At 40.9% G+C, this 27829-nt stretch overlaps 1 protein-coding gene across 12 annotated transcripts in view; it reads left to right on the top strand.

Annotated features, from left to right (window-relative positions):
- UNC80 (unc-80 homolog, NALCN channel complex subunit) overlaps window positions 1–27612 on the top strand; it is a 150010-nt gene extending 122398 nt beyond the window's left edge. For 9 of the 12 annotated variants that reach the window (XM_053365017.1, XM_053365004.1, XM_053364995.1 and 6 more), the window contains 11 exons: window positions 2976–3099; window positions 4611–4817; window positions 7033–7217; window positions 8979–9144; window positions 9694–9873; window positions 11747–11885; window positions 15617–15673; window positions 19416–19497; window positions 20203–20314; window positions 22037–22248; window positions 23553–27612. In XM_053365017.1, the coding sequence (XP_053220992.1) occupies window positions 2976–3099; window positions 4611–4817; window positions 7033–7217; window positions 8979–9144; window positions 9694–9873; window positions 11747–11885; window positions 15617–15673; window positions 19416–19497; window positions 20203–20314; window positions 22037–22248; window positions 23553–23822 (1734 nt within the window). In that variant the 3' untranslated portion in view covers window positions 23823–27612. The remainder of the gene's footprint in view (window positions 1–2975; window positions 3100–4610; window positions 4818–7032; window positions 7218–8978; window positions 9145–9693; window positions 9874–11746; window positions 11886–15616; window positions 15674–19415; window positions 19498–20202; window positions 20315–22036; window positions 22249–23552) is intronic. The other 3 variants (XM_053365028.1, XM_053364978.1, XM_053364960.1) reach the window with 2 other exon arrangements.
- The last annotated feature ends 217 nt before the right edge of the window (window positions 27613–27829 follow it).

Here is a 27829-nt window from a genome sequence, read left to right as displayed (position 1 = left end):
GTTGAGACACCAACTCATTGGTGCTCTTGTTTTCTGCGAAAGCTGGGCAAAAACTGTGAAGCAAAATGAAAATTTCCCAACAAATATGTTAATAGTTTGGAATGCCATGGCATTTAGCAATTGTCCAGATCCTCGGTGGGTACCAGTTTAGCATAGCCCCACTGAAGTCACATTGGGACTATGCAGGTTTAAACCAACCGAAGAGCTGACACAAATGGTAGTTGTACTTCTCATGACTGATAGATAGATAACCATGGTTACTTTTTAGGCTTAGAACAAGAACAAAAGAGGTGAAGAACTGCAGGACTTGTATAGGTCATGGGTATGCAAGCTTTGAAATTTTAAAAAATTCTCACACTATCTGAAATGACTAGATCAATGTACGCTGATGATGTCTTGTTGTTTTTTTGCAATACGAGGACCAGCTATTTTGCCACTGAAAATTCCTGTGTAATTTCAAACTTTGCATTGACACCTCACTAACCGTTATTAGTTGAATGAGAGATTGGTTATGACTTTTGAATCTTAGGATTTTTTGAAGTTCACATAACTATTGTTGTTGTTATAGGACATTTGGGTAAACTGAACCTTAATTCAAATAACAGTGTGATGAGACCACAGAAAGTATAAATGCATAGAGTAATTTTTTTATACTAATCATCAAATACTATATTTACCTATCTTTAATATTGGAAATGTAATAATTTTGTTCAGTGAGTTACAGTGCTACTCTCTGACAAAATGCAAGCTGTGTGCTTTAGGTTTTTCAGGCTTCCATGTTGCCTGGACTTCATTGTTGGCACCAATTTAAGGTAGTGAGGGGAAAGGCACTCAGCTACTAAATGCAAAGGCAAGCTTTCAGCCCCATTTCCAGGTTTCCTAACAGCACTAGATTTGTGCAGAAATATTACACATATAGATTGGTTCACATGTGGAATGATGTAGTCCTTCTATGTTCTGACTAACCTACTGTACTTTGCCCAGGTTAATTGGAAAGGAATCAAGAGGGGGCTTTTTCAGAGTCTAGATGAGAGAGAGTCATGATAAAAGGGGTGGGGTGGGTGGAATAAAGAACCAAAGCACAGATTTAGAGAAATTGAACCATATGCATGACTAAAGAAAGATGTCAGTAGTGTATTTTGATTGAGAGTGGGGTCAGCTTTGGAAAAGTGGTGTATAATGTTTTAAATAAATACATTAACAGACCGGGGGGGCAGGGAGAGTTAATATAATACATTCAGTTTAGCTAGAAGTAGTCATGTCAGTCTGTGGCAGCAGATGTATGCACCTTCAAACATGTTTCTTGTTTTTTAGTCACGTACTCTTAGGAAATAATTTTGTAGTTCCAAGGTTATATGGATATTGAATTTTCAAAAAAAAAAACACCCCACAAAAAACCTAAGCCATTTCACAGTTAATATGTTTCAGATGGAGTTGGTACCTGTTTATCTATTACTATTAAGTTGCAGCAGTGTTGGAAATACATCATTATAAGATTCAAGTTGTTTTGAGAGTCCGTTCATTTCACATTCAAATCCTATGTGTGTGTATAGGCTCCAAAATTTGCATTGTATCTGTGCATTTTTAAAAATTCCAAACTCTCTCTGAGTCACTGTGTTCACTCCACTTTGATCTGTGTTTTGGGTTCTGAGCTGCTCTGTGTGCAATAAAGGTCTGTGGTTCCCCTGTTCTATGTAATGGGAAACATAACAGTGGACATACCTTTTCCCCCTCTTGGCCAAAATAGATTAAATTTACAGGCACAGGAGCCTCCAGAGTAGATTAAGCCTGACAAATTGCAGACAAATAAGGGAAATAAAAGGGGTTCATTTTCCTCCATGATCCCTTAATTGGGAGTGTGAGTTTGTTTCTTTCTTAGCTTAAATGAATTAGGAAGTGTGTATTCTTGCTCATAATATTTAAAAACTTTAAAGTCACACACCAGCTTCTCTTTGGGGTGGTGTTTTTTGTCTTCTGATAAGCTTTTACAGGTCTCCAATAGGTCCTACAACTCTTCCTGTGAAGTCCTGAAGAGCTCTGTTGTAGTGCTAAAGCAGAGCAATGGACTTTTTTTAAGTGTCTAAATTAAAAAAATAAAAATCCTACACTGCTGTTCTTCAACAGCATCAAAATTCAGACCTCTATAGTGCCCTGCAGGCAATATTCCAAAAGGCCTCACTTATTGCAAAGCCCATGAACCTAGAGAAAAAGAAATATATAGGCAATACAGCACAAAAGAGCACAGAAACAGAATAACAGAGTGACATGACTTTGTGGGGACTCCGATCTGACTCAGGGAGGTATTGACATTATGTTTTGACTTTGAAGTGGGGAGATCCCTGAAAAACCCTAATTCATCTCATCATTCAGCTCTCACACAAAGCCTCTGCACACCCCTAAGTACAATTCACACCTAAGATGTAAGTATTGAAGAACTTACAAACCTTGCTCAATTTGTGCTCTCAGTATGCTTTGTAACTCCCATCACCACAGGAAGCACAGACATGACTCCATTCGCCACAGCAGCATTCAGCTGTGCTGGCTGGGACTGATGGGAGTTGTAGTCCAAATAATAATAATAATAATAATAATAATAATAATAATAATAATTTATTTATACCCCAGATTGGACAAAGCTGCTTCAGTTTCATGTAGTTTTTGTCACTGGCTAAGCCTTCCTGTTTCCAGAGTGTCAGAACACAATTACTGCTATTAATCTTTGGCATTTGGCATATCAAGCCTCAGGATCAAGCAAAACAATATGGGGCTAAACTCCAGATTTAAATTTAAGAGATTATGCTGAAACTGGAATTTGAGTCTTTTGTAGATGTCATCCAAGCTGGTGAACTCACCCAGATGTGGACACAGGGCATTGTGTAAACGAAGTGTTGATGGATCCCTTTTTCTTTGACTATACTTCACCCCTATACTCTACCAGTACAATATTTTAATTCTTTTTTATTATTACTGCACAGGCTTTGAAAGAAGATTTTCCCCTAAGCCACGTGATCTCCCCATTCACCAATCAGGAGAGAAGGGAAGGAATGCTTTTAAATCTACTGATTCCATTTGTGCTCACAGTAGGATCAGGAAGCAAAGGTCTGATTAACAGAAAGATTCTTCTGTTTCCCCCTCCCTGCTGCCTCTCCGAACCAGAAAATGTCTGTGCATCCGTCCACCTCTATGTTTCTTCTGCTATGAGCGTCCTTTCAGTGGTGTGTTGTCAGTTGGGCTTGTAGGGGACAAACAAAAGGAAAAGGGTGTTGTGGTGTCCTTCTTTTATTTCAGCTGTGTTTTCTGAATTCACTCTTTGACAGAGGAGCTCCTCTCTTTGAGATCAATGAAAGACAGAGTATCCTGGCAGAGCAAAAGCAAAAACAAAACACCCCACCTATGTGTAAGAAAGAAATGGAACCAAACTAGAAAGCCACACAGCTTCCACTTAAGCTACTCTTCACTGAATTCCATGCCTCTTGAGTGGTTCAAACTCCGCTTTTCACATTACAGTTAATTCAGTTAATTCAGTATGACATTTCAAAATGAGAGCAAGAGCATCAAGTGATACTGCAGGCTCCCACCTCTCATAGAGTTTGTATGCATACTTAAAGTACATATGTATGAGGCTCATTTATAATTATATTTTGGGAATGATTCATGTTCTTACGTAGCTGCATTGTTTTATACATTCTGGATGTCCCGTGACTGTATTATAAAGTAGTTGTGTTCTTTGTTATCAATCAAGCCCTTCTAGGAGTCGTTTCTTTTTGTTTTCCAATATTCTGTGTAGCACAAACATTTTTTTATCCTGAAAGTGTGACCCAGAGAAAAATGTTGAGAACCATTGCCTTGGGGTTAGTAAAGAAATAGGAAGGGTGTCCCCTCACCCTTTGACCAAAATGGTCAAAGGCCTGGAAACGATGCCTTATGAGGAACGGCTAAGGGAGCTGGGCACGTTTAGCCTGGAGAAGAGGAGGTTAAGGGGTGATATGATAGCCATGTTCAAATATATAAAAGGATGTCACATAGAGGAGGGAGAAAGGTTGTTTTCTGCTGCTCCAGAGAAGCGGACACGGAGCAATGGATCCAAACTACAAGAAAGAAGATTCCACCTAAACATTAGGAAGAACTTCCTGACAGTAAGAGCTGTTCGACAGTGGAATTTGCTGCCAAGGAGTGTGGTGGAGTCTCCTTCTTTGGAGGTCTTTAAGCAGAGGCTTGACAACCATATGTCAGGAGTGCTCTGATGGTGTTTCCTGCTTGGCAGGGGGTTGGACTCGATGGCCCTTGTGGTCTCTTCCAACTCTATGATTCTATGATTCTATTCTATGATTCACCTGATCATATCACCCCTGGTGGGAACCTGTCCTTAAAAGTCAAAGGACAGTGAGAGGGTGGGGAAAGTGCAAGTGAGCATAAACATCATGTTGGTTAAAATTAGGTGCTGTGTATGTTGGTGTTGTAGAATAACCCCAACTTTTGCTTGCAGGAGGAGAAGGTAGAGGGGGACCAGTTGGGTGTGCCGAATGTTCATATTGCATCAATGGTGCTGAACCTATTTGGTGAGTCAGCTCCTGACCTGCTCTATGTCTTTTCCCTTTGGTGTCATGCAGACAGCCCTTGGCTGGAGCAGCCAGAGGTCCTCCTCCTGCTCCAGACAGTCATTAATATTTTGCTGCCACCTCGCATCATCAGCACTTCCCGCAGTAAGAACTTTATGCTGGAGAGCTCTCCTGCCCACTGCTCCACCCCTGGGGACGCAGGGAAGGACTTGCGCAAGGAAGGGCTAGCCGAATCCACTAGCCAGGCAGCCTACCTGGGTGAGTGAAAGCTTCTGCCTGCCAGAGCTGAAACAAAAAGAAAGAAAGAAAGAAAATAAAGGAAACTGAGAGCTGGTGCATGCATGCTTTTCTATCTATTGATATCTATTGATTCTATCTATTGATTTTATGTGACATTTCATCATTTGACGTCTTAACACTTGATGGCTCACAGCTGAACATGTAAACTGCTTCCCCTGAAGAGCATCAAGTGACATTTGAGTGATCTAAAAGCTCTGGCTTGGATCCTAAGTAAAGTCAAACTAAGGAGGTTCACTGGAGAAAAGTTTCCTTTCTCTGGTTGGCTTGCAGGAGGTGTGCAGAACACAGTAGGCAACCCCACTCCCCAACAGCTAAAGGGAGCCAGGGGCATGTGGCCTAAACTGCAGTTACTTACAGGCAGCTCCCAAGGCTGTTCCTCCAGTTTGGGTGCCTGGTAAGCTGCTCATTCTCCTTGTTTCTAGCACACATTACTTTCTGCAGTTTATTTTGTACTTGTCTCTTCACCACTCCCTTTCCCTTAATTTATATTGTTTCTTTTCTGATATTTTGGGAGAACAGGAAGGACGCTGCCTCATTTGTCTTCTCTGCTTCTCTCTTTTCTCTCCTATTCTGTTGTTATAATTTTTCAAACAGTGCAGATTTAAGCATATAAATCTTCAGAGCCTGGAAACAGGAGACATCTGGAGACTCCTGCAGGCTGGGCTGGCATGGGTGGGTTCAAGCCAAACACCCTTAAAAGGGAAACCACGGCCCTTTTCATCTTCCCTGGGAGAGGGACCACTGGACCAAAGGTTCATTATTTCCCCATGTGTAGCCTGTGTTTGGTGCTGCAAGCAACAATGAAACCTCCATTTGAGTCTCTTAGGACTATTTCATTAAGACTGTCCTCACTTGAGGTACTCTTTCTTGTGGTTATTATTGCCAGTCTGAAGAGATCTCCAGATTGGAGGCCCTGTCTATCTAGTCCAACATTGTGCCTTTGAGGAAGACAGAGTAGTACATATTTCCTTCCTAATATCAGTCCTCTTTGTCACAAATCTCAAGAGCTTCCCGTAACTTCTTTCTGTCCTAATTCTTCTCCCAACCCTCTCAGTGGGCATAACATAAGCTGGACATCACAGATGTCCAAAGAACCTGCCAATTCAGCAGAGCGGAATATCTGTTTGCACCTAATAGCCCAATACATTGGGGCAGAAGGTGTTTAGATTGACCTTGACTAGGTGGGTGCATGGCTGCTTAATATTATAGCCCATCCTACCAGCATTTCCCACTAATGCTCTGTTGGAAGAGATTTGCAGGGCTGCTACATGGACTTCTGCTAGACACTGTGAGATTGATAAGCAGAAGTAGCTTTCGTCAGTAGGGTGCTCAGCCACCTGATCCTCCTGATTGGCATTGCAGTTAGCTTGGGCAAGTTGCATTGTATTCTGAAGGCCTCCTGTGTGCCAGTCACAGATAAGAACTTTGGGCCAGTCATGTTCCTTCTGGTGAGGTTTGGAAGGTCTCCAGCCCCTCCCTCTTATTCTGATCAGGAGGATGTTTCTCATACAGGGGCTTCTGCACATTTATCTCAGTTTGGCTGACATATTGCACCTTCCAGGCCACAGAGGGTGTTTTTTCTTCTTGGTTTGTCTTCATATTGTCTCCTCCTTCCTTTCTTCTTCCTTCTACCTGCTCTGTCTTACACTCAGCCACAGAGGGAAATCTGGAAGGAAATCCTTGGAAGCTGCTGTGACTGCAATATAAATCACATGCCGTCTTCTGGGTGGTGTGGATGTATGTTTAACCTGTTATATTCCGGAGGCCTTTTGCATGCCCACCAGAAAGAGCATAAGAAGAGTCGTGCTTGATCAGGTCCAGCATCCAGTTCTCAGTGCCCAGCTAGACAACAGTGGGGCCTGTTTGCACTCTTTCCCCCCTCCAAAAAAACGAAGCCTCTCAGAGCTTCATCAGGAGCTCTGCTGAACAATGTAGACGGCTGCTGGTGGAGGAAGAGGGAACAGGAAACTTAAATTGTTTTCATGAATTTATGACTAGACTAAAAGTCGGAGTAAGAATTATAATCAATAAACAACATTTTGTCTGCTTTCTGGTGAAGAGCTTGAAGCTGACGAAGAAAGGCTTTGGGCACGCTAACGTTTATGCATGCAAGTGTTGCATGTATTGTCACCACATAGAACTTTAATTCTTCTGACATTTGTTTCGCTTTTAGCTTTGAAGGTGATCCTTGTCTGTTTCGAGCGTCAGCTTGGCAGCCAATGGTATTGGCTAAGCCTGCAGGTCAAAGAGATGGCTTTGCGAAAAGTAGGAGGGCTTGCTCTGTGGGATTTCATAGATTTTATTGTTCGCACCCGAATTCCTATCTTTGTGCTTCTTCGACCCTTCATTCAGTGCAAGGTAAAGCTACTTTTAATGTTAATCGCCATTTCCTTGTGAAATGACATTGATAAACCAGATGGGGGGGGGAGGAGCGAGGAATGCTTTATTGTAGTAGCACTCTCAAAAGTGAGAGAGTATGCCTTGGATACTAAACAGGCTTGAGTACCCCTGTTGTTTGCCTCAAAGGAAGAGCAGGAAACATTTCAAATGTGTTGATTCTCTAGACCAGGGGTAAAGGTCAGGGTAAAGGTACCCCCTGATCATTAGGTCCAGTCGCGGATGACTCGGGGGTTGCACGCTCATCTCGCTCTATAGGCCAAGGGAGCCGGCGTTTGTCCGCAGACAGCTTCTGGGTCATGTGGCCAGCATGACTAAGCCGCTTCTGGCGAACCAGAGCAGTACACAGAAACGCCGTTTACCTTCCCGCCAGAGTAGTACCTATTTATCTACTTTCACTTTGACATGCTTTCAAACTGCTAGGTGGGCAGGAGCAGGTACCAAGCAATAGGAGCCCACCCCATCAGGGGAATTGGAACCGCTGATCTTCTGATTGGCAAGCCCTAGGCTCTGTGGTTTAAACCACAGCATTACCCACGTCCCTTGGACCAGGGGTAGTCAACCTTTTTATACCATCCGCCCACTAATACATCTTTCTTGATGGTAAAATTTCCTGACCACCCCCAGTGCTCAATGGAAGGAGGATTCAGCTTGTGCCGTAGAACCCCCTACTGCCCACCTAGAATCCTGAAACGCCCACTAGTTGGCGGTAGGGACCAGGTTGACATCCCCTGCTCTAGACCAAGGGTTTTCAACCAGTGTGCCATGGCACCCTAGGGTGCCTTGAATGATGGTCAGAGAGGCAGTAGACAACACTGGCCTCTGTCCCTCTTTCCTGCCCTCCGCCTTCTGATGCCCTCTTGCGTCTCTGCCTCCCCAAGGCTTGCACAGCTGTTTGTTCTAGCAGCCCTGGCTACAAGCTTCCCAGGCAAATGGTGCCTCTGGAGCTGGCCAAGGAGTGCTGGTTGTCAGGAGCTGAGGCGGTGTTAGAGTAAGCAAGCAAGTGGGTGAGGGAGCCCAGTCAGCCAGTCCACCAGACCTTGCTGTTGGGAATGGATGGACAAGTGGGAGACCGGGCAGTGACCCCTGTATGGTCTCAAGCAGAGTGCTAATAAGCCCTGTTACCTAAGATCCTTTCAAGTGACGAGCTTAGAATTGAAACTGAGGTTTATGCATATTGGGCATTCTGCCTTTGAGCTATGGCTCTTCCTCTTAATTTTAAAGCAGTATTTTGATGGTGTTTCTTATTTTTATAAATATAAACTTTATAAACCTATAAATATAAACAAAACCAGATGGCATTAAAAAATGGAACTGGCATTACAAAACTGAACCAATATCTTTGTTGAGTGTTACCAGGGTCATTTGCAGAATCACTGAGAGTGTTGACTTAAAACTACCGGTAACTGGTTTTGTTTTGAGCCAGTGTGGTGTAGTGGTTAAGAGCGGTAGTCTCGTAATCTGGGGAACCGGGTTCGCGTCTCCGCTCCTCCACATGCAGCTGCTGGGTGACCTTGGGCTAGTCACACTTCTTTGAAGTCTCTCAGCCCCACTCACCTCACAGAGGGTTTGTTGTGGGGGAGGAAGGGAAAGGAGAATGTTAGCCGCTTTGAGACTCCTGAAGGGGAGTGAAAGGCGGGATATCAAATCCAAACTCCTCCTCTTCTTCTTCTTCTTTTGTTTTTGTTCTTCCTGGATCTTCCTGACCACCCTCACCCCCAGTTGCTAGCCCAGCCAGCTGAGAATCATGAAGAAATGACTGCTCGACAGCACATTGCTGACCAGTTGGAGCGGCGCTTCATCCCACGCCCTCTCTGCAAGAGCTCTCTCATTGCGGAATTCAACAATGAGCTAAAGATCCTCAAGGAGGCTGTGCATAGTGGGTCAGGTGAGGAAATCGATGAATAAAAGCCAGTTGAGAAAAGATGCACCTCAGATAAGAACATACTACACTAATCATCACTTAACCAACAGCACAATGCTTTAAACCACATATCACTTCTTAAACTGAAATTGGAAAGGATCAATAATTTAACTTTTTAAAGCTTTTGTAAAATGTTACATTGGCATCCCTTAAGGTTGAAGTCCTGCAAAGAAATAATTGCCACCTGGATGGTGGTGAGACAATATCTTCTAAATATATAGTGTAATTGAAAACCAGTGACTACCACTGGTGCCCATCAAATATGGTGAGATAAATGTCTTACATGACATTTGTTCAATCAGTCTCAGGGAAGTGCTTCTTGTAACTTCATAGTATCATGGAATTAAAGTTGGTACATTAGGAAAGCTTCTCTTTACATTGCCTGCACTTCCAATGGCTCAGAATCTGCAGATCACTGACCCTCCTCCTTTCGTTCCTGCTGTGGAAAAGAACTAAGTCTTGCCAACTTTCATTTTAATGAACACCTCTTTTCCGCCACCTTAATTTGTTCAGCCTACCAAGGTAAGACTTCCATCAGCACTGCAGGCACCTCTACCTCTGCATACCGACTGAGTCTCGCCACGATGTCGCGCTCCAACACTGGCACTGGAACTGTCTGGGAACAGGATAGTGAGCCTTCCCAACAAGCTTCCCAGGATACTTTAAGCCGGACAGATGAGGAAGATGAAGAAAGTAAGTACCCAGCATTGCAGAGGTGATGTGGCAGCTGGCCTGTTTCTTTAAATCTGGATCCCCTGCAGTCATTTAAAAAGCCAGGGGCAGAGGGAGATGCATTGGGAGGTGTGCACAATCCTTCCCCTGAGTTGAAGCATTTTTACTCCCGGAGGAGTTTATATAAGATCAATAAAAACAAGGCATTATCTGCCCATAGGTTTATAATCTAAGATACGTCTTATAAAGGGCTTTTTTTCAGCCAGAACTTGCTGGAACTCAGTTCTGGCACCTCTCAGGTGGGCGCCATTGCCATTCTAAGAGAACAATGGAGGTGCTCATGGTGAGTTCTGCCACCTCTTTTTCTAGAAAAATAGCATTGATCTCATAAAGCGGGGGCGGGGAGGATGGAGAAGAAAAGAAGTAAACAAGCAAAGGCAGACAGGCAGGCAGCTGTTCTTAAAGTTACATACTACTTCTTATAATGGCCAACTGGAATGGAAACAGTTCAGGGAAAGGAGATGGATGGAGCTGATATCTCAGCAGAGCAAGTGGAAATACTCTGCTCCCCTTCCCTTCCTCTGATGCAATGGCTGCGGCCAGGTGACAGTGGAGGGACGAAAGAGCCTGGGGTCTTTCAGCAGAGCTGATGGAGTGGCCGTGTTCCATCTCTTGCTCTGCTGCAACCTCCCAGCTTACCTGTCTACAGTCTTCTTCTGGCATAGCTTTTTTCCTTGCTGTGCTCTAATACTAGAAATAATAATAGGGAAACTCACCTGGCACGTTCATATACACCTTTAGGTACCTGGTGAAAACGTTACTGTTCAACCAGGCCTTGTTCTTTTAAATGTGTTTGTGGGAGGGGGTTTATAGGCTTGTTTTGTTCTTGTTTTCATTATGTATTTTGTGATTTATGCTGTGAACCACCCTGTGATCTTTGGTTAATGGGTGGTATACAGATTTATTAAATAAATTTATTCATTCATTCATCTAGGAGAAAAGCACTAGGCAGAGGGGCTACAGGGAGGTAAACTGCCATCCTGCCCCTTCCCTTTATTACTGAAAGTGAAAATTGGCCCTCTATTTTCTGTATGGCTGCTACAGATACAAACACAGATTTAAACACATGGCTGTTGCGCTGAGATTTACCCATATGGACAATTAAATGGTGGACACATATTAATTTAAATTATACGGACTAAAAAAGCAATTAAAAAAGCAGAGTAATCTTTTTCTTAACAAATATTGCCTTTATGTACATTATTTTGAACTTAGATTTTTATATTTATACTTCTTATATTTGAGAGGGTTTACAAAAACATTTTGATTATTTTTATCATGGGGCTGAAACTTTTGTATATTTGTAGGATTTTGCTGCCATTTTTACAGTTATATTAGAAAGGGAAGACTCTTCCTGCTACAACTGCTACAAATGCTCTGCTGAAGTTCGAACTAAGGCGGCAAGCTTTAATTTATTTCATTTTTAGCTGATTATTATTAAAAGTAGATTTAAATTACTCAAGCTGAGGCTGAAAAACAAAACAAACAAACAAACAAACTGGTTTTTACTTCTTGAAGCCATTTTCATTCTGGTATGTAACTAAGGTCTGCAATCCAGTACACACATAACCTGGGACTCAGTCCCATTGAAGCCAGTAGGGCTTTCTCCCAGAAGGCTTTATTATAGGGATAAAGCTTGTCTCTGTTTTGACAGCTTGAATTTTGGCAGCCATGAAACTATTAACCCCAAAAGCTATATGTGAAACAATGTACCATCTGTTGTGGTTGTTGTAGTGGTTGTTGTTGTTGTTGTTGTTATACCCCAGCCACTCTGGGTGGCTTACAGCAGATATTAAAACATAATGTGAGAGATTCTTCATCCTACCCCCTCTAGATGATTCCGTGAGCATGCCCAGTGTGGTAAGTGAACAAGAAGCATACCTCATGGGTGCCATTGGGAGGAGGAGATTCTCCAGCCATCTCTCCAGCATGTCTGCACCTCAGGCTGAGGTGGGCATGTTACCCAGCCAAAGGTAACAATACGGGCTATTTCACATTTCCTGACATCTCTCACAAGAGCAGAAATTACGAAGGTATAATACAGTGTTCAACACATGGGTGTTTGGATAAGAAGAGTTGTCACAAGGTCAAATAAAATAAGAAATGAGGCAATGCAACATTGGCTTTATGTTAAAATATGTATGGTGTAGGAACTACTGTTTTAATCCTACATATTAGAAACTTATACATGTTTTCCTTGATACTTATTAGTGAGGAATAGGTAATTTGAAGAGAGATTGTTGTTCTTGTTAACTTTCCATTCCATGACCTAGTCTAAGTTACAGATATGTTCTGCTAAATCAGAGCCTCAGCTGAAGGTGCTTGTGAATGCAACATTTTTTAAAAATAAAAACATATGGATCACTATCTTGGACAGATCTGTCCATCTAGCTGAGAAGTAGCTGAGCTACTTCTATGGTCCTACAGCTAAGGGGTCCTACTTTTTGAACTAAATGTTCTTTTGTTGCATTTGCACAGAACTTTAGGCACTATGGTGTGTGGCATATTGAGAACATTAGGATGACTTTAAAATGTAAAGTGAGATTTTAGACAGTAAGAATGTGTAACCATGAACTGTCCCATACCTGCTGACATAGGAAAAGCTACCTGTGCTCATGGTGCATGGGTGTGTGGGGGCGTGTATGCAAGAGAGAGAGAATTTGGGGGTTTTAAATCTAGCGATAGCCCAACTTTTATATTCACTTGACAATCATTGGAAAATAAATTGACATTGATCCCCAGTATTCCCCCTCCATAGCCTAGCCTTGTTTTCTTACAGTGGATTTAGAGAACCAGTTGACATGGTGATAAATTGACACAGTAATTAGCCAGGTTTTTTTCTCTCTCAACTGCTTATGCATAGTGAAAAAGTAAGGCAGAAAGATGCAACATGAAACGGAAACTTTTTGCAACCATGCTGCCATCACGTGAAATCCATACCAATTTGCAGTCACTCTTGGGGCCACTTAATGCACGTGTTGAGCATTGGTGCCTGTATGTTTTCTCTTAAGAGAGAGAAAATCCTCCAGCTTTGTGAAGTTTATTTTAATTGGGAAAACATCACCGGGGGAGGAATAGGGCTTTCCCGGACTTACCTTTCTTCTGCGCTTTCTGGGCATGATCCGTGCTCCGGAGCTTTCCCCATGAAAACTCGCTTTTTCAAGCTGAATCAGAGCACATGGCATTCTGCAGAAAAGCTGAATTGCTGTTTGTTGGACTTAAGCATTAAAGAGTGAAAACCCCAACGCAGTGCTTTAAAGTGCTGGCCTGTGTGGCATGAGCGGGGCAAAAGGTCAGTGTGGATAAACTCTTAGAGAAACCTTCCCCTAGTGCAGAGGTAGGCAACCTAAGGCCCTGGGACCGGATGTGGCCCAATCGCCTTCTCAATCCGGCCCGTGGACAGTCCGGGAATCAGTGTGTTTTTACATGAGTAGAATGTGTCCTTTTATTTAAAATGCATCTCTGGATTATTTGTGGGGCATAGGAATTTGTTCATTCCACCCCCCCATATAGTCTGGCCCACCACATGGTCTGAGGGACGCTGGACCGGCCCACGGCTGAAAAAGGTTGCTGACCTCTGCCCTAGTGCCATGGACCTGATTCAGTTTATGTTCTCCCCCTGGTGGATGCACAAGAAATGCTTATCACGTTTCTCCTGTGTCTCATCTCGTTTGGTCATCAGAAACAATCCTTGATGGCTGACAACTGTGAAAGAAAGAGCAGTCATTGTCTATTGACAGGGCTATAAGCTTTCCACCCTAAGAACTTGCCTAAATTAAGTTCAGCTGTAAAGCTATTTGTAACAGTTCTACTAATGTTTTGCTGTACTGTAAATCATACTTGTATGCTATGACATCATTAGCCTGGCAGTGCTTGAAAAGTATATTTACTAAAACTGCAAAGTTTAATTGGTGGATTGCTCAAAAAATAATTGATTAACTGGTGAGAACGTAAAGGCACACTAATATTTGCAACTGTTTTGGTCATGGTGCATTACTGTAACGCAAAGTGAACAGGAGAGCCCTCGTCCCCTGGAGAGTCTTCAGGGTTCCAAAGGAGGAGGAGATTCTGAAGCAGGCTGAGCCTTTCTCCTGGAAAAAAAAATCAGGTTTGATATTGCAGACAGCACTCCCTCTAGTTAAGAGATAACACATCCCTGGGGGAAGAGACGCTTGGCAGAAGGCGGCAGGTGAGGCATCAAGTTTCATGGAAGCAGTCAGGGGCTTAGCCAGGGGCAGCTGCACCACCTAAATCAAGTACAGTGGTACCTCGGGTTACAGACGCTTCAAGTTACAGACTCCGCTAACCCAGAAATATTACCTCGGGTTAAGAACTTTGCTTCAGGATGAGAACAGAAATCGTGCTCCGGCGGCGCGGCGGCGGCGGGAGGCCCCATTAGCTAAAGTGGTGCTTCAGGTTAAGAAGAGTTTCAGGTTAAGAACGGGCCTCCAGAATGAATTAAGTTCTTAACCCGAGGTACCACTGTAAATAAATAAAAATACTTAACTAACTGAGCAACTGCATCACAGATAGTTTGGTTCTGCCCCCCCCCCCCCAGTCCTGACCTCCCTAACATAAATCCTGGCTACGCCCATGGAAGCAGAGGATCTTGCAGCAGTGAAGCCTTGATAGAAGAACTTAGTGTTTAACTATGTTTTCCTATGCATGTTTTGGGGGGAGGTGGTGGTGGGGAAAGTGAGGTTCTTTAGGTTCCAATATTACATTGGTCTCCCATTCCACATACCCTTACCTACAGGAGCAGGTCGCCCTCATTCAGCTGTGTGTGAGGCTCTTAGGGTTCCTTACTTGTGGGAAAAATAATGTTGGAATGAGTGGGCCTCATGGGTAAGTTTAAAATGAGAAGGGGGTTGAGTCCAAAACATATGAGAAGCTTTGGTGCCTATCTGGTCATGGCTGTCCAGAGGAATGCTGTCCAGTAAAATGATGTTGAGGAGAAAGGGGGTCTGAAAAGAAAGACAGTAAATAGAATAAAAACGGGACATGAGGGTTTGAAGATCACTCCATCCTCATTTCTTTTATTATAATGCCACCTAATTGTGATGTATTGTAAAAATCAGGATATTTCTTTGCATCATAACTTCTGTCTATAGGACACCCGTTAGAGTAAAAAGCAAGTCTTCTGTCCAGGTATTGGTTCTAGGGGTCAAACTGCACATAATGTTCAATGGATAGTCGGCAACTATAACTGGGTTTTTAAAAATAATGTAATGTAAAGTGTGGTGGGATCCCAATTTTCATCCGAACTATAGGGAATGGGGAGGTTTAACCCTTCTCTTTCCACTTATGATCCACATGAAAATTGCACCACCCTGCTGCAGGTAGCTTGGGGGGAGGGGAAGATGCTGCTGGTGCCAATGGGAGCTTTTTCCCAATGCTAATTTTAGCAGTTAAGAACAAACAAACAAAAAGCTAAGTAGGTAATGGATAAACAGTGTCCCAGTGCACATATACAACATGTGTTGTATTACATTTTTAACCACCACAATATAGTTGCTGTCTACACATTAACCAAAAATCTAGTTTGACCCTAACTTCAGTGAGTCAGCTTTGAGACCAACTTTACTGTTATTTTTTTCCCTTTACTATCCTTCTGATACTTCTTTTCTTTGAACACAGAGACGGTTGCATGCTTTAAAAACATATTTTCTTCCCTAAATGCTTCACCTCCCTGCCCCTCCTGCAGTGAACCTAATGTCCTCGATGACTCCCAAGGCCTGGCAGCTGAGGGCAGCCTCTCTAGGTACAGTGTTTACCCTACCTATATGTCAGTGTCTGTGCTGGGAACAACCTGCTCCCTATATTCACTGTCTTTCCTTACTCATCCTCAGTTCTCTCTCCCTCCATTCCTGTTCCTTGTTCTTCATTGATTATCAGGCCTGCAAGTCAAACGTGCAGCAACCCTAGTTCAGTTGAGACTATTGATTACTAGTAACCTTTATTGGCAAAAAAAAAAAAAAGTGGGGGGGGGGCGGGTTCCATGTGAAATAAAACTTGTCACACCAAACTCCTAGATTATCTGTTGCAGGACTTTGTCCGTGTCTTTGTAGCTTTTACTAGGTATCAGATTAGAGTCTTCTCTTCTCTTCTCTTCTCTTCTCTTCTCTTCTCTTCTCTTCTCTTCTCAACAAAGGGCTCTATTTCTATTTCTATTTATACATAACACATCAGTGTTAATGGGAGACAGTGATTTTTAAGTATTTTTGTTGCTATGTATTAAACACCATGTAATGTAATGGTGGCCCTTGCTAGAATACTAACCATTGATCCTGCTGTGGCATTCAAATCATAATGCAGCTCATAATGACTGCTGCCACAATACCATAACTGTTGTAGGATCTCTTAAGATGAGTGACTGTTAGGACTGGACTGCTACACAAAGTTCAGGGAAGCAAGAGAAGGACAATAATGAGTAAAGGACCATTTTAACTAAATGGAACTATAGAAAAACTCATTGAATAGATTATAACAGTATTTAAATGCTTTGAAGACTGTGTCAACAGTTCTCTCATCTTCTTTGATGCCAGGTAAGACAAAAGGAAAAGTTTTAAGCTGCAAGAAGATAGGTTTAGGGAAAATACCCAAAACTTTTCACTAACCCCTTTAAATACGTGAAAATATAAGCTATTGAATTTTATCCTTTGGAGATCTTCATGTGGAAACTGAGGAAGAAATTCAGCGTTGTGCTATTGCAAGCATTACTTCTGTGCAAACACCATCACTCCTGTGCACTGTTCTGGGGGTTCCCCCAGCACACACACCCCAAGCTTATTTCAGAGGCACAGGAGTAAGGAGAGAAGGGAAAGCCCCAATGTGCAAGCAGAAAGCCCTGCACAGGGCACTGCTTTGCCTTTCTGGGTTCATTAAGTGAATCCTGACCTGAATGACTATTTGTCAGGAACTGTTTAGCTATATTCATACGAGCCAACTCCTAGGGGACGAAGGGTCTTCAGCCCCCCAATAAAATATCTGAGGGGGCCAGGGCCCCCAAAAGTTAGTGGGCATTGCCTTTCAAATGGTGTTCATGCACCACGTCATGTGATGCATGACACCCCCCTCCCAATATTTTACTCAAGTAAAATATTTTACTCAATATTTTACCCAATATTTTACCCTGGCTATATTTATTGCATAGTGAGTTCAAAATTTTAGTTTTTAGTTACACTTCCAGCAAACAAGTTGCTGCAATGCATTAATTAAACCTGTGCAGCATTTGTCAGGTTCCTATTAATCATTTTAGTCACATGTACTAATTTCAATAATATGGGAGACCTTTTTTTAGCAGGTGGTTTACTAGATGGTTTCAAAATCTTTGGAAGTTCACTGAAGTGTTACTTAAAATTACTTACTTGCATCTTCTGAGGCAGGTCTTCCCTACCAAAGCAATCTGCTTGCAGCTTTCTACAGTAGCCATATCTGGGTGTTAAAGCCATCGCATGATTAGAGTTGCATGTAGAGACTGTAGGGATCTGTTCGCTTATTCCGCTACCCTCTGTGGATTGGAGGGGATCTGCTTCAGGGAGTCTGCTGCCCTGGTGTGATATACATAGAACTCTGCATAATCAGGGAACACAACAGGGGGGTGGGACCTACTGTTCTCTCAATATGCGAGCTCTTCAGTGCCTGGACAGGGCTACAGATAGGATTAAAGCTATTTCTTAATGGTCCATCTAGAGAATTTTGTTCTAGGACAAATGCTATGTAAGAGAGTCTCTGCACTTGGCTGGAATTTTCCTTAGTGATACTCTTTACCTCTAGCAGGATCCATTGGGAGAGAAGGGTTGTTGTTTTCTCATGCTGTCTTACTAGACCCAGGGGCCACACTCTATGTGGCTCATTTCGGCTGCCTGCCTGAGCTACCTAAATTAGTTTGAAGTGCCTATATGCAGTGTGTGGCTGTTCTCTTTATGGGTCCTGTGTTTCCTTCCTTTATTTTGGCTTGCTTCCAGGGGCAAGCTGCAAAAAGGTTCATGAGAAGGGATGACGTTCCTTCCTTCAAGCACTAGGAGGAGCTAAGCCAACCTGGGTCCAGTATGACAGTGCAGAGGGTCCAACGGATCTATTCCTTGCCATCTTAGTTACAACCCTGTATTAAACCCTTACATTTCAACTTGGCAAAAGAGATTCCCTTTGACCATTTTGGAAGGGTCAGCCACTCTATATTTAAGATTCTTCTCTGAAAATTCCAAACCCTCCCCCAAGATTAATTAATTTTCAAAGAGCATCTCTCCACCCCATGCCCCAGCTTGCAAAAATCATTGGACTGAAGACTTCTGCCCAGCACTAGGTGAGAGATAGACCAAAGAACATATACACCACATAAATACGAAGCATTAATTCTTCCTCTGGCGTAAGATCAATAGCACTTGGAGCTGATGTGCTCCAAGACCATCAGAATTTTGATAACTTATAAATGTTGCTTTATTTGGTTCAATTTCTTAAGCTGCAATAAACAAGAACCATAAGTATCCATCAAAGTTAGGGAAGATGGGGGTGGGGAGCCTTTTTCAGTCCAGACATCAGCAAAATCTATTTCAAAATCAAATACTGAATAATGCATGCCAAGGCTTGTTAAGGAGATGTATAAGGGACAGAATTAAAATGTACTGTAATCAGACAATGGCAAAGTACTATCTACTACTGAAATTGTCTTCATATTGCTGTTCTTTCAACTAGAATACTGGCAGGCATTCCCTGTTATATGAACAGTTCTTATTGGATGGTATAAACTTTATACTATAAAGTAATGGAAACAGACGGGGAGACATTGTTCTAGTTTGCAGATGAGTGCTGCAGTAGGGTTTTGTGCCTGCTTAATTATGGAACTATGTTTGTTCTCAATTCAGAAAATTTGCTTTCTGTTGAGTCTGTTAAATTCATTTTTTGAAGACCATGATCATGCTTTTTCTAGGACTAGTGCTTATGTTAATCACTATCCGCAAAGAAACTTGAGCCTGCAAGTATGTGTTCAATGTGATAACTTTTTCCATTAAGTCTTGTGCCCATGACATGAATTAATACTTTGTCAACTGTGTTCATCATTCACCTTCTGAACTAAAATTATAAATGATTAAGGGGTAAATTAAAAATCTAACAGGAAGGAAAATGTGTGTTTCCAACTGTTGCCTAGTGTCTGCAAAAAAACAAACAAAAAAATGACATCCTTTTATTGACTTGCCTTCATCCTTCATGGCAAGGGGAGCAGAATGGCCATTGTATAATGGGATGTATTATTGCATGATTTTGAGTTCAGTTTGCGAGACTGATACTTTCCAATATATGGCCTACTCTTGAATGTCATTACTCTTTTTATCCTAGTACTCTTCATATCCTAATTCCAAACCTAACAGATACTCTCCTGTTACCTTCAGAGGTGATGTGATCTTGGAAGCTATTTTATCAATATGTTTAGCAACGTCTGCAATAAAACAAGTCTCTTGTATATGTTCTTCTACAGTAGTGATAATGCTTTTAACACTTAACAGGGTAGCAAGCGTGCAGAGTGAACCTGGACACCACAATCTTCTTCTACAGCAACCATTAGGGAGAAAAAGAGGCTTGAGGCAGGTAAGTTCATAATACGTTGGTAGCCTATTGGATGAAATCATTGATTACATTTTGTTCAGTAGAATTTGCTTGAAAATGAAGTAGACCATATCAATGTTAAGCATTGGGTTTATGAAACTGATTGTGATGTATGCCTGTTTCTGTGTAGAGATTGCATTGTTCCAACAAGACAACAAGGAGGAGTGTACAGCCCTTAGGAGCACATGTTTAATCACTGCATTTCATTTTCATTATCTGCATTAAAAATCTCAGACACTTTTTTAAAAAATGCAGGACATGGTGAGAGATTATCTAATCTGTCCTAGCAATAACAAGACCATATTAAATAGTGTCTCCCTTGTTCTCATATTATCAAGTAAAATTCTAAAAGGTACAATTTTGTTCACCTGCCTTGTTAGATCAAATAGTGAAAACAAAATAAATGTATCTACTGAAAAAAATAGGGCTATACAGTAGCTCACATTTAACTTGTGAGCATTCAGCTTTATGTGCACGGCAAAAAATTAATAATAATTAAAAGGGGTGTGACTTTGGCAATCCCACTTGCCATCGAACCTAAAAGGTTTTGACGATATGTGATTTAAGCTCTTTAGGCACAATCCGCAGAACATAACTCCCACATATGTTGCAGGCTTACTGTCAAGTGAGATGTATTGCAGAACCACATTATTGTATTTCTGACTTTGTTCCTTCAATGCTTTCCAGCTAAGAAGGCCTCTTTTATCACGTCAGAAAACACAGACGGAACCTCGCAGCCGTCATGGTGCACGTCTTTCTACCACACGTAGAAGCATACAGCCCAAAGCAAAACCAACTGGTAAGGAAACATTTTTCCAATGCTGTGGTTTCATTTTTTAAAGCTCCTGGTGAGGAAAGCAGTGGTGAGCTAGTGAACCTCTGCACATGTAACAGGGTGCTAGCTTCCTCACTGCCTGCTGCGCACCCATAAAATCTGCTGAAGAGTCCTCCAACCCTCAAAAGCAGATTTTGAGCACTCTCCCAGGTGCAGTGCTATGTGCTCACCCAAAACTCTACTACCTTCTCCTTCCTCTCAAAAACAAAATGGTACTTTCCATCTGTATCAGAAAATGATCCAGGTACACAACCACTTGTGTGCCTGTGTGGAGTAAATGTGGAGCTTAAGAATATGATTCAACATAAGATCATGTCTTATAAAAGATGGGATAATGTTTGCTGTGCTCAGTGTGGAGATGGAATGGCATTGCTGCTGTAGGTCCAGAAATCCAAACTGCCATCTAAAGGTGGGCAGTGTTGGCCAACTATTTCTCTCCATTCATGTTGTGGTTCGGTGATACACTTTGAAGGAAAGGCAGGGAAATTCTCTGCAATTTATGTGGGGGTCAGTTGTAACCTAAGTTCCTCCTCCTATCATGAAAGTTATCTCTATTAACATAGATTGTATAATTACTTGCAATAAACTTGTTTAGGATCCGGATGCTAATTTATTGTTTCCTATCTGTATTTATTTTATTTTTTTAATCTGTATTGGGGGATTTTCATTCTGGAGCAGGAACAAAGCATGATGATGTTTTTTCCTGTGTGCTACTGTACTGATTATCAAATTATGTATTATTTTATTTTGATTTGTTGTGAGCCACCTTGGCCTGTTCCATGAAAAGATGACATAAAAATAAATTGATTGATTTACTGATTGAAAACAAGGGGCTGGAAATAGGCATGTCAGAGGATTTCAATTCAGGCTAGATTTTGGTGTGAACACCACCTCATTCATTCCATAGGGCAAGTCTCAGAATTGTGGTTTAGTCTGCAGATTGACGAACTTTTCCAATGGCCAGTTTAATCATTGTATTGAGGAGAACTGAGGGATTGCTCTTTCTCTTTTCTTAACACTAAAGTTGTGTTGACCAGCTTCAAAGTGCAGCACCTCTGCTGTACCAAGTCAAAACACTTTTTAAATGGTGCAAGAAGCAACTGCACATAATTTCCTTAAAGGCACTATACTAATAGATAGACAGACAGACATAGATAAAAATAGAGATAGAGATATATAAATATATAGCTATATATTTATATATCTATCTCTATCTCTATCTATCTATCATCTACCTATCATCTACCTATCATCTATCTATCATCTATCTATCTATCTATCTATCTATCATCTATCTATCTATCTATCTATCTATCGTTTGTCTATCTATCTATCTATCTATCTTATCTATCATCTATCTATCTATCTCCTGTTGCGCCACCTGTAGAATAATCTTTCAGTTCACCTTGTAAGCACTCCTCATTTTCATGTGTCTTTTCATGAGTGTTTTTATTCAGGGTTTTTTTTTAAGGATTTCCCTGGAAATACCCTTTAAAAAAATCTCATCTGGAACAGGGTGGGATAAAGCATATTCATAAGACATCCATTTATGGAACCAGGACAGGTCAGTCTGGTTCATCCATCCCTAGGCAGAAGGTAGGCATTCAGGCCATGAAATGGTTCCAGAATTCATTTTCAAATGCGTGTGGTGGTACATCCACTGCTGCTTATGGTCTAATTCTGCAGTTGATCAAAAACGATCTGTAACCTTCACTGAAGCTAAATCCGAGGCATTGACATCAAAGCCGGATCCAGCACCAATTGCAGCCCAACAGCAAAGCAGCAAAAAGAGCAGCCCTTCAGACGGTAGCAAGCAGAAAGCTGCAAACAGATCCACTCTGCCTCCCTCACCTGCTGTTACTGTGGCAGATCTCCATAGTCAAGTCTCCTCCAGTCAGGTAATCTACTGCAAAAAGTGTGTTTGCTTTCTTGTCACAGTTTATTCTTCTGTTCCCGTTAGGGATGGTGGAAAATTTGATTCAATTTGCATTTAAAGGCTTACTTACCAAATTTACATTTTCTGAAATACTATGCAAACTGAAACACGGCTATCCTTTGAAATTCACACTACCTGAATCTTGCAATTCAATTCTCCAGCCAAATAATGTGTATTTGTACAAAAATGCATATACAATGGCGAAGTGTGCATATAAATGCATATTTGTGACTGGACAATACATAAATGCATTAGCTTAGGGGAAACTGCTTTGCAAAAATGTGTATATTAGGCAAAATTTCATATAAATGTATGTAGGAGGAGAAATTGGCACAAAGATGCTGGCAAATTTTCATGAGGACTTTAAAAAAAATGCAAACTGATATAGAAATATGGAAAATTGAACATCATACTGGAAAAATTATAAACTGGGAGAAACTGAGATTGACATATTTGCCCACCCCTACTCTGCATACATGTTTGCTATTTATTTTCTCATTGTATCTTAAGATAGTCCTCTGTTCTTTCTGTTCCCTTATGCCTTTCCTCTCTTTGTGCACATATTTGAATATATTTCCATAAATATATATATTACTATTTATCTAGTTACAGTAATGCATGGGAACCTCTCAAATGTTAATTCCCCAGTCTCTTGTATTTCTAAGACGACTTACAAAAGTGACATTACAGTGCCTACAAAATGTCTAATAATCCCAAAGAAATCCATACAATCCAGGACACAAAGAGCAAAATATCAACACAGTACTGTTGCACCAGGCACAGTGCTCCTGGGCTGCCTCAGCAGGCACCACAGCTATGAAGTCCAATGGAAAGTGAGAGGCGGAGCAGGATACTGGATTTTGGCATTGCACAGGGCCCCACTGAAATTTGAGGTGTCAAGGTCTGTTGGCACCAGCATCACTCTTCCAGCATGGAGTGACCTGTTTTGCTCACTGAATGTGGTATGACCCCCAAAGTGGCAGCCCCAAAACAGGGCATTCCAGGTGCAGAGAGGGGCTGAGCTGTCCTTGCTGCCATCATGCAATGGCATCAAGACTGGTCCAGCTCTTATTGCGGAGTCAGCTCACAATATGCCTGCCCCACTTTTCACCCTGGCCAGCAACATAAGTGGCAGGGTTTCAGATGTGTGTGCAGCCTTGCCACCCACAAGGGCGGCTGGGGGTTGGATTGCAGCCATTGGAATTTGGCTGTTTTAAGGATAGTTGCAGGGTAATGTTTTTCTGCAATAACCTTTCTTCATTTCAGAATGTGACGGCTTCTGCTGAGGATAAAAAAAAGGACGAGAATGTGGAGCAAAAGCCAGCACCAGCTCACAGTACCCCTCCACCCACAGAACTTTCTGACACTGAGGATTTTGCAGGCCTTGAAACCACCAGCTTACTGCAGCATGAAGACACTGTCCTTCACATTAGTGAAGACAATGGGACAGAGAATCCCCTACTTTCCAGCCAGTTCAGCTACACGCAGGTTGAGGTGGGACAGACTGATATTGACCTGGATGAGTCTCATGTTTGACTTGGGAAACAGCAGGTAGTACACCAGAGGAATGAGAGATCTTCCTCTGGTCTTCCTATTCTTCTAGAGGTATGTAAAGGAGCACTTTATGAACATGTGGAACACATCTAGTATTCTATTGGTAAAGTTGGGCCAATATATCTTAGAAAATAAGCTGCAGCTTTGGACAGATCTAGGTGGACTCAGGGCACACCATAAAATAGAGGAAGAGATTATCACTGGAACCTTCCTAGGCACAGAACTGATTCACAACATCTTTTGCACTCTTTAGCTTCTATAAGTTACATAACAAATGCCAGACAGAAATAGAGAACTATATTTTTGGAGGTTATCCACCTTAATATAGTAATCTAAATCTAAAGTTTATTTTTGTAATTTCAGAAGATAGATACACACACACACACACACACACACACACACACACACACACACAGAGTATACTCATCAGAGACATAATTACTAGCGATAGAACTGCAGAATGCTTTATGATGGTATTATTAATACCGGTTAGCATCAGAATATTAACCACCAAACAAAGTTCAGAGGAATATTTTGGGTGATCTCTGTTCCTTGTTTACACTTACACTATCTGAAATATAAACTCTTTTCACTCTCTTGAAAACTAAATGTGGACAATACGGAATGGAAAAAATGATACTGCTATACAGAGTTGTGAAACACTGTAGCAAGTGTTCTGTAAATTATACTAAATATCCTGCTTTGAATGTTTAAACAACCTGAATATAAAAACAGCAGGAAAGTGTGTGCATCTTTCTGCTACACTTATAGTTGCATCTGTATTTCCATTAATATAATCTACATAAAAAACCAGGAGTTGATGTGTATGTAACAAGTATTTTTGCACACTGGCAGTGTGAAGTGAAGATTTATTTTCACATACACTTATATGAATCTGCAGGTATCTGTGATTCTCAGTGTGAAATGTATTGAATTATACCTCTCTTTGAAGCTTCTTCATCTAAAATCATGGATGATTTGCAATCTAGACTCAATGAATGAAAGAATGAATGAATGAATGTAAGCATTAATTTTCAAGTAGGGGAATAACATTTTCTGATGTCATTAAGTTGATGTAAATTAATTTGTTTACAGGTTTCTAACATGGATTTATTGTGCCAGCCATATGTATGGTTACCAAAATACTTTTCCAGAAGGCTAAGCTTAAATTATATATATTTCATAAATAGCTGAGAATGGTTTCTGAAACTATGCAGGAAAAAAGCACTGCATCACTCCTGTCACTTTAAACCAAACCAAGCCTCTGTACCAAGCCCTTTTTCACAGAGAATTTGTGTGTCACTTTTTACATGTTATTAATTAAAGTGATAATTTGATCTATTCATAGGGTGGCTTCCTCATTGGATTCCATGAGATTTGAATGGGAAAGTTCAGGAAGCAGCACTCTGTTTCCCAGCTTGTATCCCTCCTAATCAGGGAACACCTTTTTAAGAGCATGATCATGGTCAACAGAGTTATTTTATTCTACATGCATTATAAGAACTGTAATGTAAAAACAAATAACAAAGTGTATGGACCTTTTAGCAAGCTGAGGCTGCAATCCTACCCCAACTTATTTGGGAGTAAGCAGCACTCAATTCAATAGGACTTAATTCTGAATAGAGATAGCACTGCACTGTGAAATAGGTTCTACTACTTTTTCTTGTTGTGACATCAGAGCAGTGGTACAGTCTGCCCTGCAGTAGAAGTACTGTATGTTAGATTTGCTTTTCCTTTGGGAATCATGGGTGGCTTTGCACAAGTGACTCCTGCTTATGCGTTGGGACTCCTCATTCCTCTCCTTCCCCATGAATCAATCTGCTCTGGATTTCTGGTGAACAAGTATTTGCAGAGGGGAGAGGAGGAAAAGCAGGTCCCTCACACTTTGTTAGATTCCATCCCATGTGTGGAAAACATTTTCTGAACTACAAATGAAATATTTTAATTAAAAAAAACATTAATTGATATTTCAAACCTGTAATTTCTGGTCCACTGAGGATTTCTTTATGGTTAAATTTATTCATTTATTAGTGCACATTATGTGACTACAATATGGAAATGACAATGCAGACAACAAGCATATACCTGTATTTTACAAAGATTTTTAGGGAAATGGTTTCAGTAATGACATACTAATTTAGGTAAAGGGAGTATTTATCTGTATGTGCAATAAGTATTTCACCTGATCATAGTTTTAAGAATAGAAAATACTGTGATTCACTATATAAAAGCCAGTTCTCATAAAACTTAGTATCTTCATCATTACCAGTTGTACGGTATTGAATACATTTTAGCAAGCCATAATGAGAACTCGTAAATATCCCTATTGTGGTGTTCTTGTTTTCATTTCTGTCTTTTTTAAGTTGCAATTTTAAAATTACATTAGTGACTTTAAAATAACATCAATCTTGTGGTTCAGCAAGGCTGCTGCTTAAGCAGTTTATTGAAATCCTGAGCACGCCTGTTTTTCAAGTGTATATCTATGTCCTATTAGGCACACTGTACTGACTAAAGGTGCATACAGATGTGCTCTTAACAGACATTGTGCTTTTTCCAGTATATTGATAAGTGACAAGTATATTCTGCTGTGAAGAAAAACTATGCTGCTTCCTTAGTGTTAGAGGCCTTATGTATACGTAGTGTTCAAAAAATGATCTGTGTTGTAAAAAAACTGTCTGTCAGTGTTCAGTAAAGTTTGGTTGTTTCAACTTTTTACATTAACTTGCTGTCATTGATATTGTTACGAATCACAAAGTCCCCCTTTCTAAAAGACTGTCATACCAAGTTATGAGATTACAGCCATGAAGTTTACTGTAAATTTCCTCTTCAACATGTGCCTCCTCATAGCTTTTCAAGCAGTGCCCAGTCCCAGTCCAGTTTTATACAAAGGGAGAATTACTGTACTGGAAATCTTCAGCATTGTTTTACAATTGTCTTTTCTATATGTGATCGTAGCTGTGCTGAATGTCAAAAATACTTGTATGTGTGTTTATGTGTACATCTATATGTATAAGAATGTCAAGGGATGTATTTTTAAGAATGCTGCTGCAAGATTTTAAAGAAAAGCTGTTGAGACTTGAAATGGTTTTAATTTCTAGAGAATTTTGCCAATATATTTTAGCAAAGGAAAAATTGGCACAAAAATCAGAATTCCACTAGTGTTATAAGAACAAGTAAGCTGTTTCCCTCTAAATTTTTAAAACAGGGCGTTCCCTGTAAATATTCATTAAAATTGTTAAGCTTTAATACAATGCATTTTGACACTTGCATTGCCAAAGAGATATGTAAAAATATAAAGGGAAAGGAAAGTCGACTCCTTTTAATAACACCAGATTATACTGTTAGTATACTGTTAGTAAATGATCTCAGGGCAGTCAGGAGAATGTTTATTGACAAATGTTATTGACAAATGTTACATATGGAAGTGAAGGAAGGGCTATCTTGCCATGTTAGATATTAAGGGAGAATATTTGAAATCGAGATACTTTTATTAAAATATTTGTTTATACAAACCATGAAGCCAGCCATGAAATTAGGAATTCGTACCCAGTTAAAACGAATTTTTAATGTTAACCAGAAAAATGAAGCCCACTGAGAAGATAGAATCATTTTAAACTATGGGATGTAAGGATACAGAGCTGAAATGTTCTAGATCTGCAATGTGTGCCAAATGACCAAAGATGAAGCATAAAGATGTCTGAATTATGTTTATGAAAGATTACAGTAGTCTAATGTTTGAATATGAATAAATAATAAAAGTTCTCTACAAATATTTTTGTTTGAAGACATTTCTGTTCATAATGGTATATTTTTCAGAGTTGGTGTTTTCAATATTCATACCACTTGTTAACAGGAGCCAATGTGGTGTAACAATTACAGTGTTGGGCTAGGACCTGGGTGACCAGGGTTCCAATCCCCATTCACCCATGAAGTTCACTGGGCCATCTTAGACTAAACTACCTCACAGGGTTGTTGTGAGGATGAAATGG

The sequence above is a fragment of the Podarcis raffonei genome, chromosome 1 (genome assembly GCF_027172205.1).
Source record: "Podarcis raffonei isolate rPodRaf1 chromosome 1, rPodRaf1.pri, whole genome shotgun sequence".
Lineage (NCBI taxonomy): Eukaryota > Metazoa > Chordata > Lepidosauria > Squamata > Lacertidae > Podarcis > Podarcis raffonei.
This window is presented reverse-complemented; position numbering and strand designations above follow the sequence as displayed.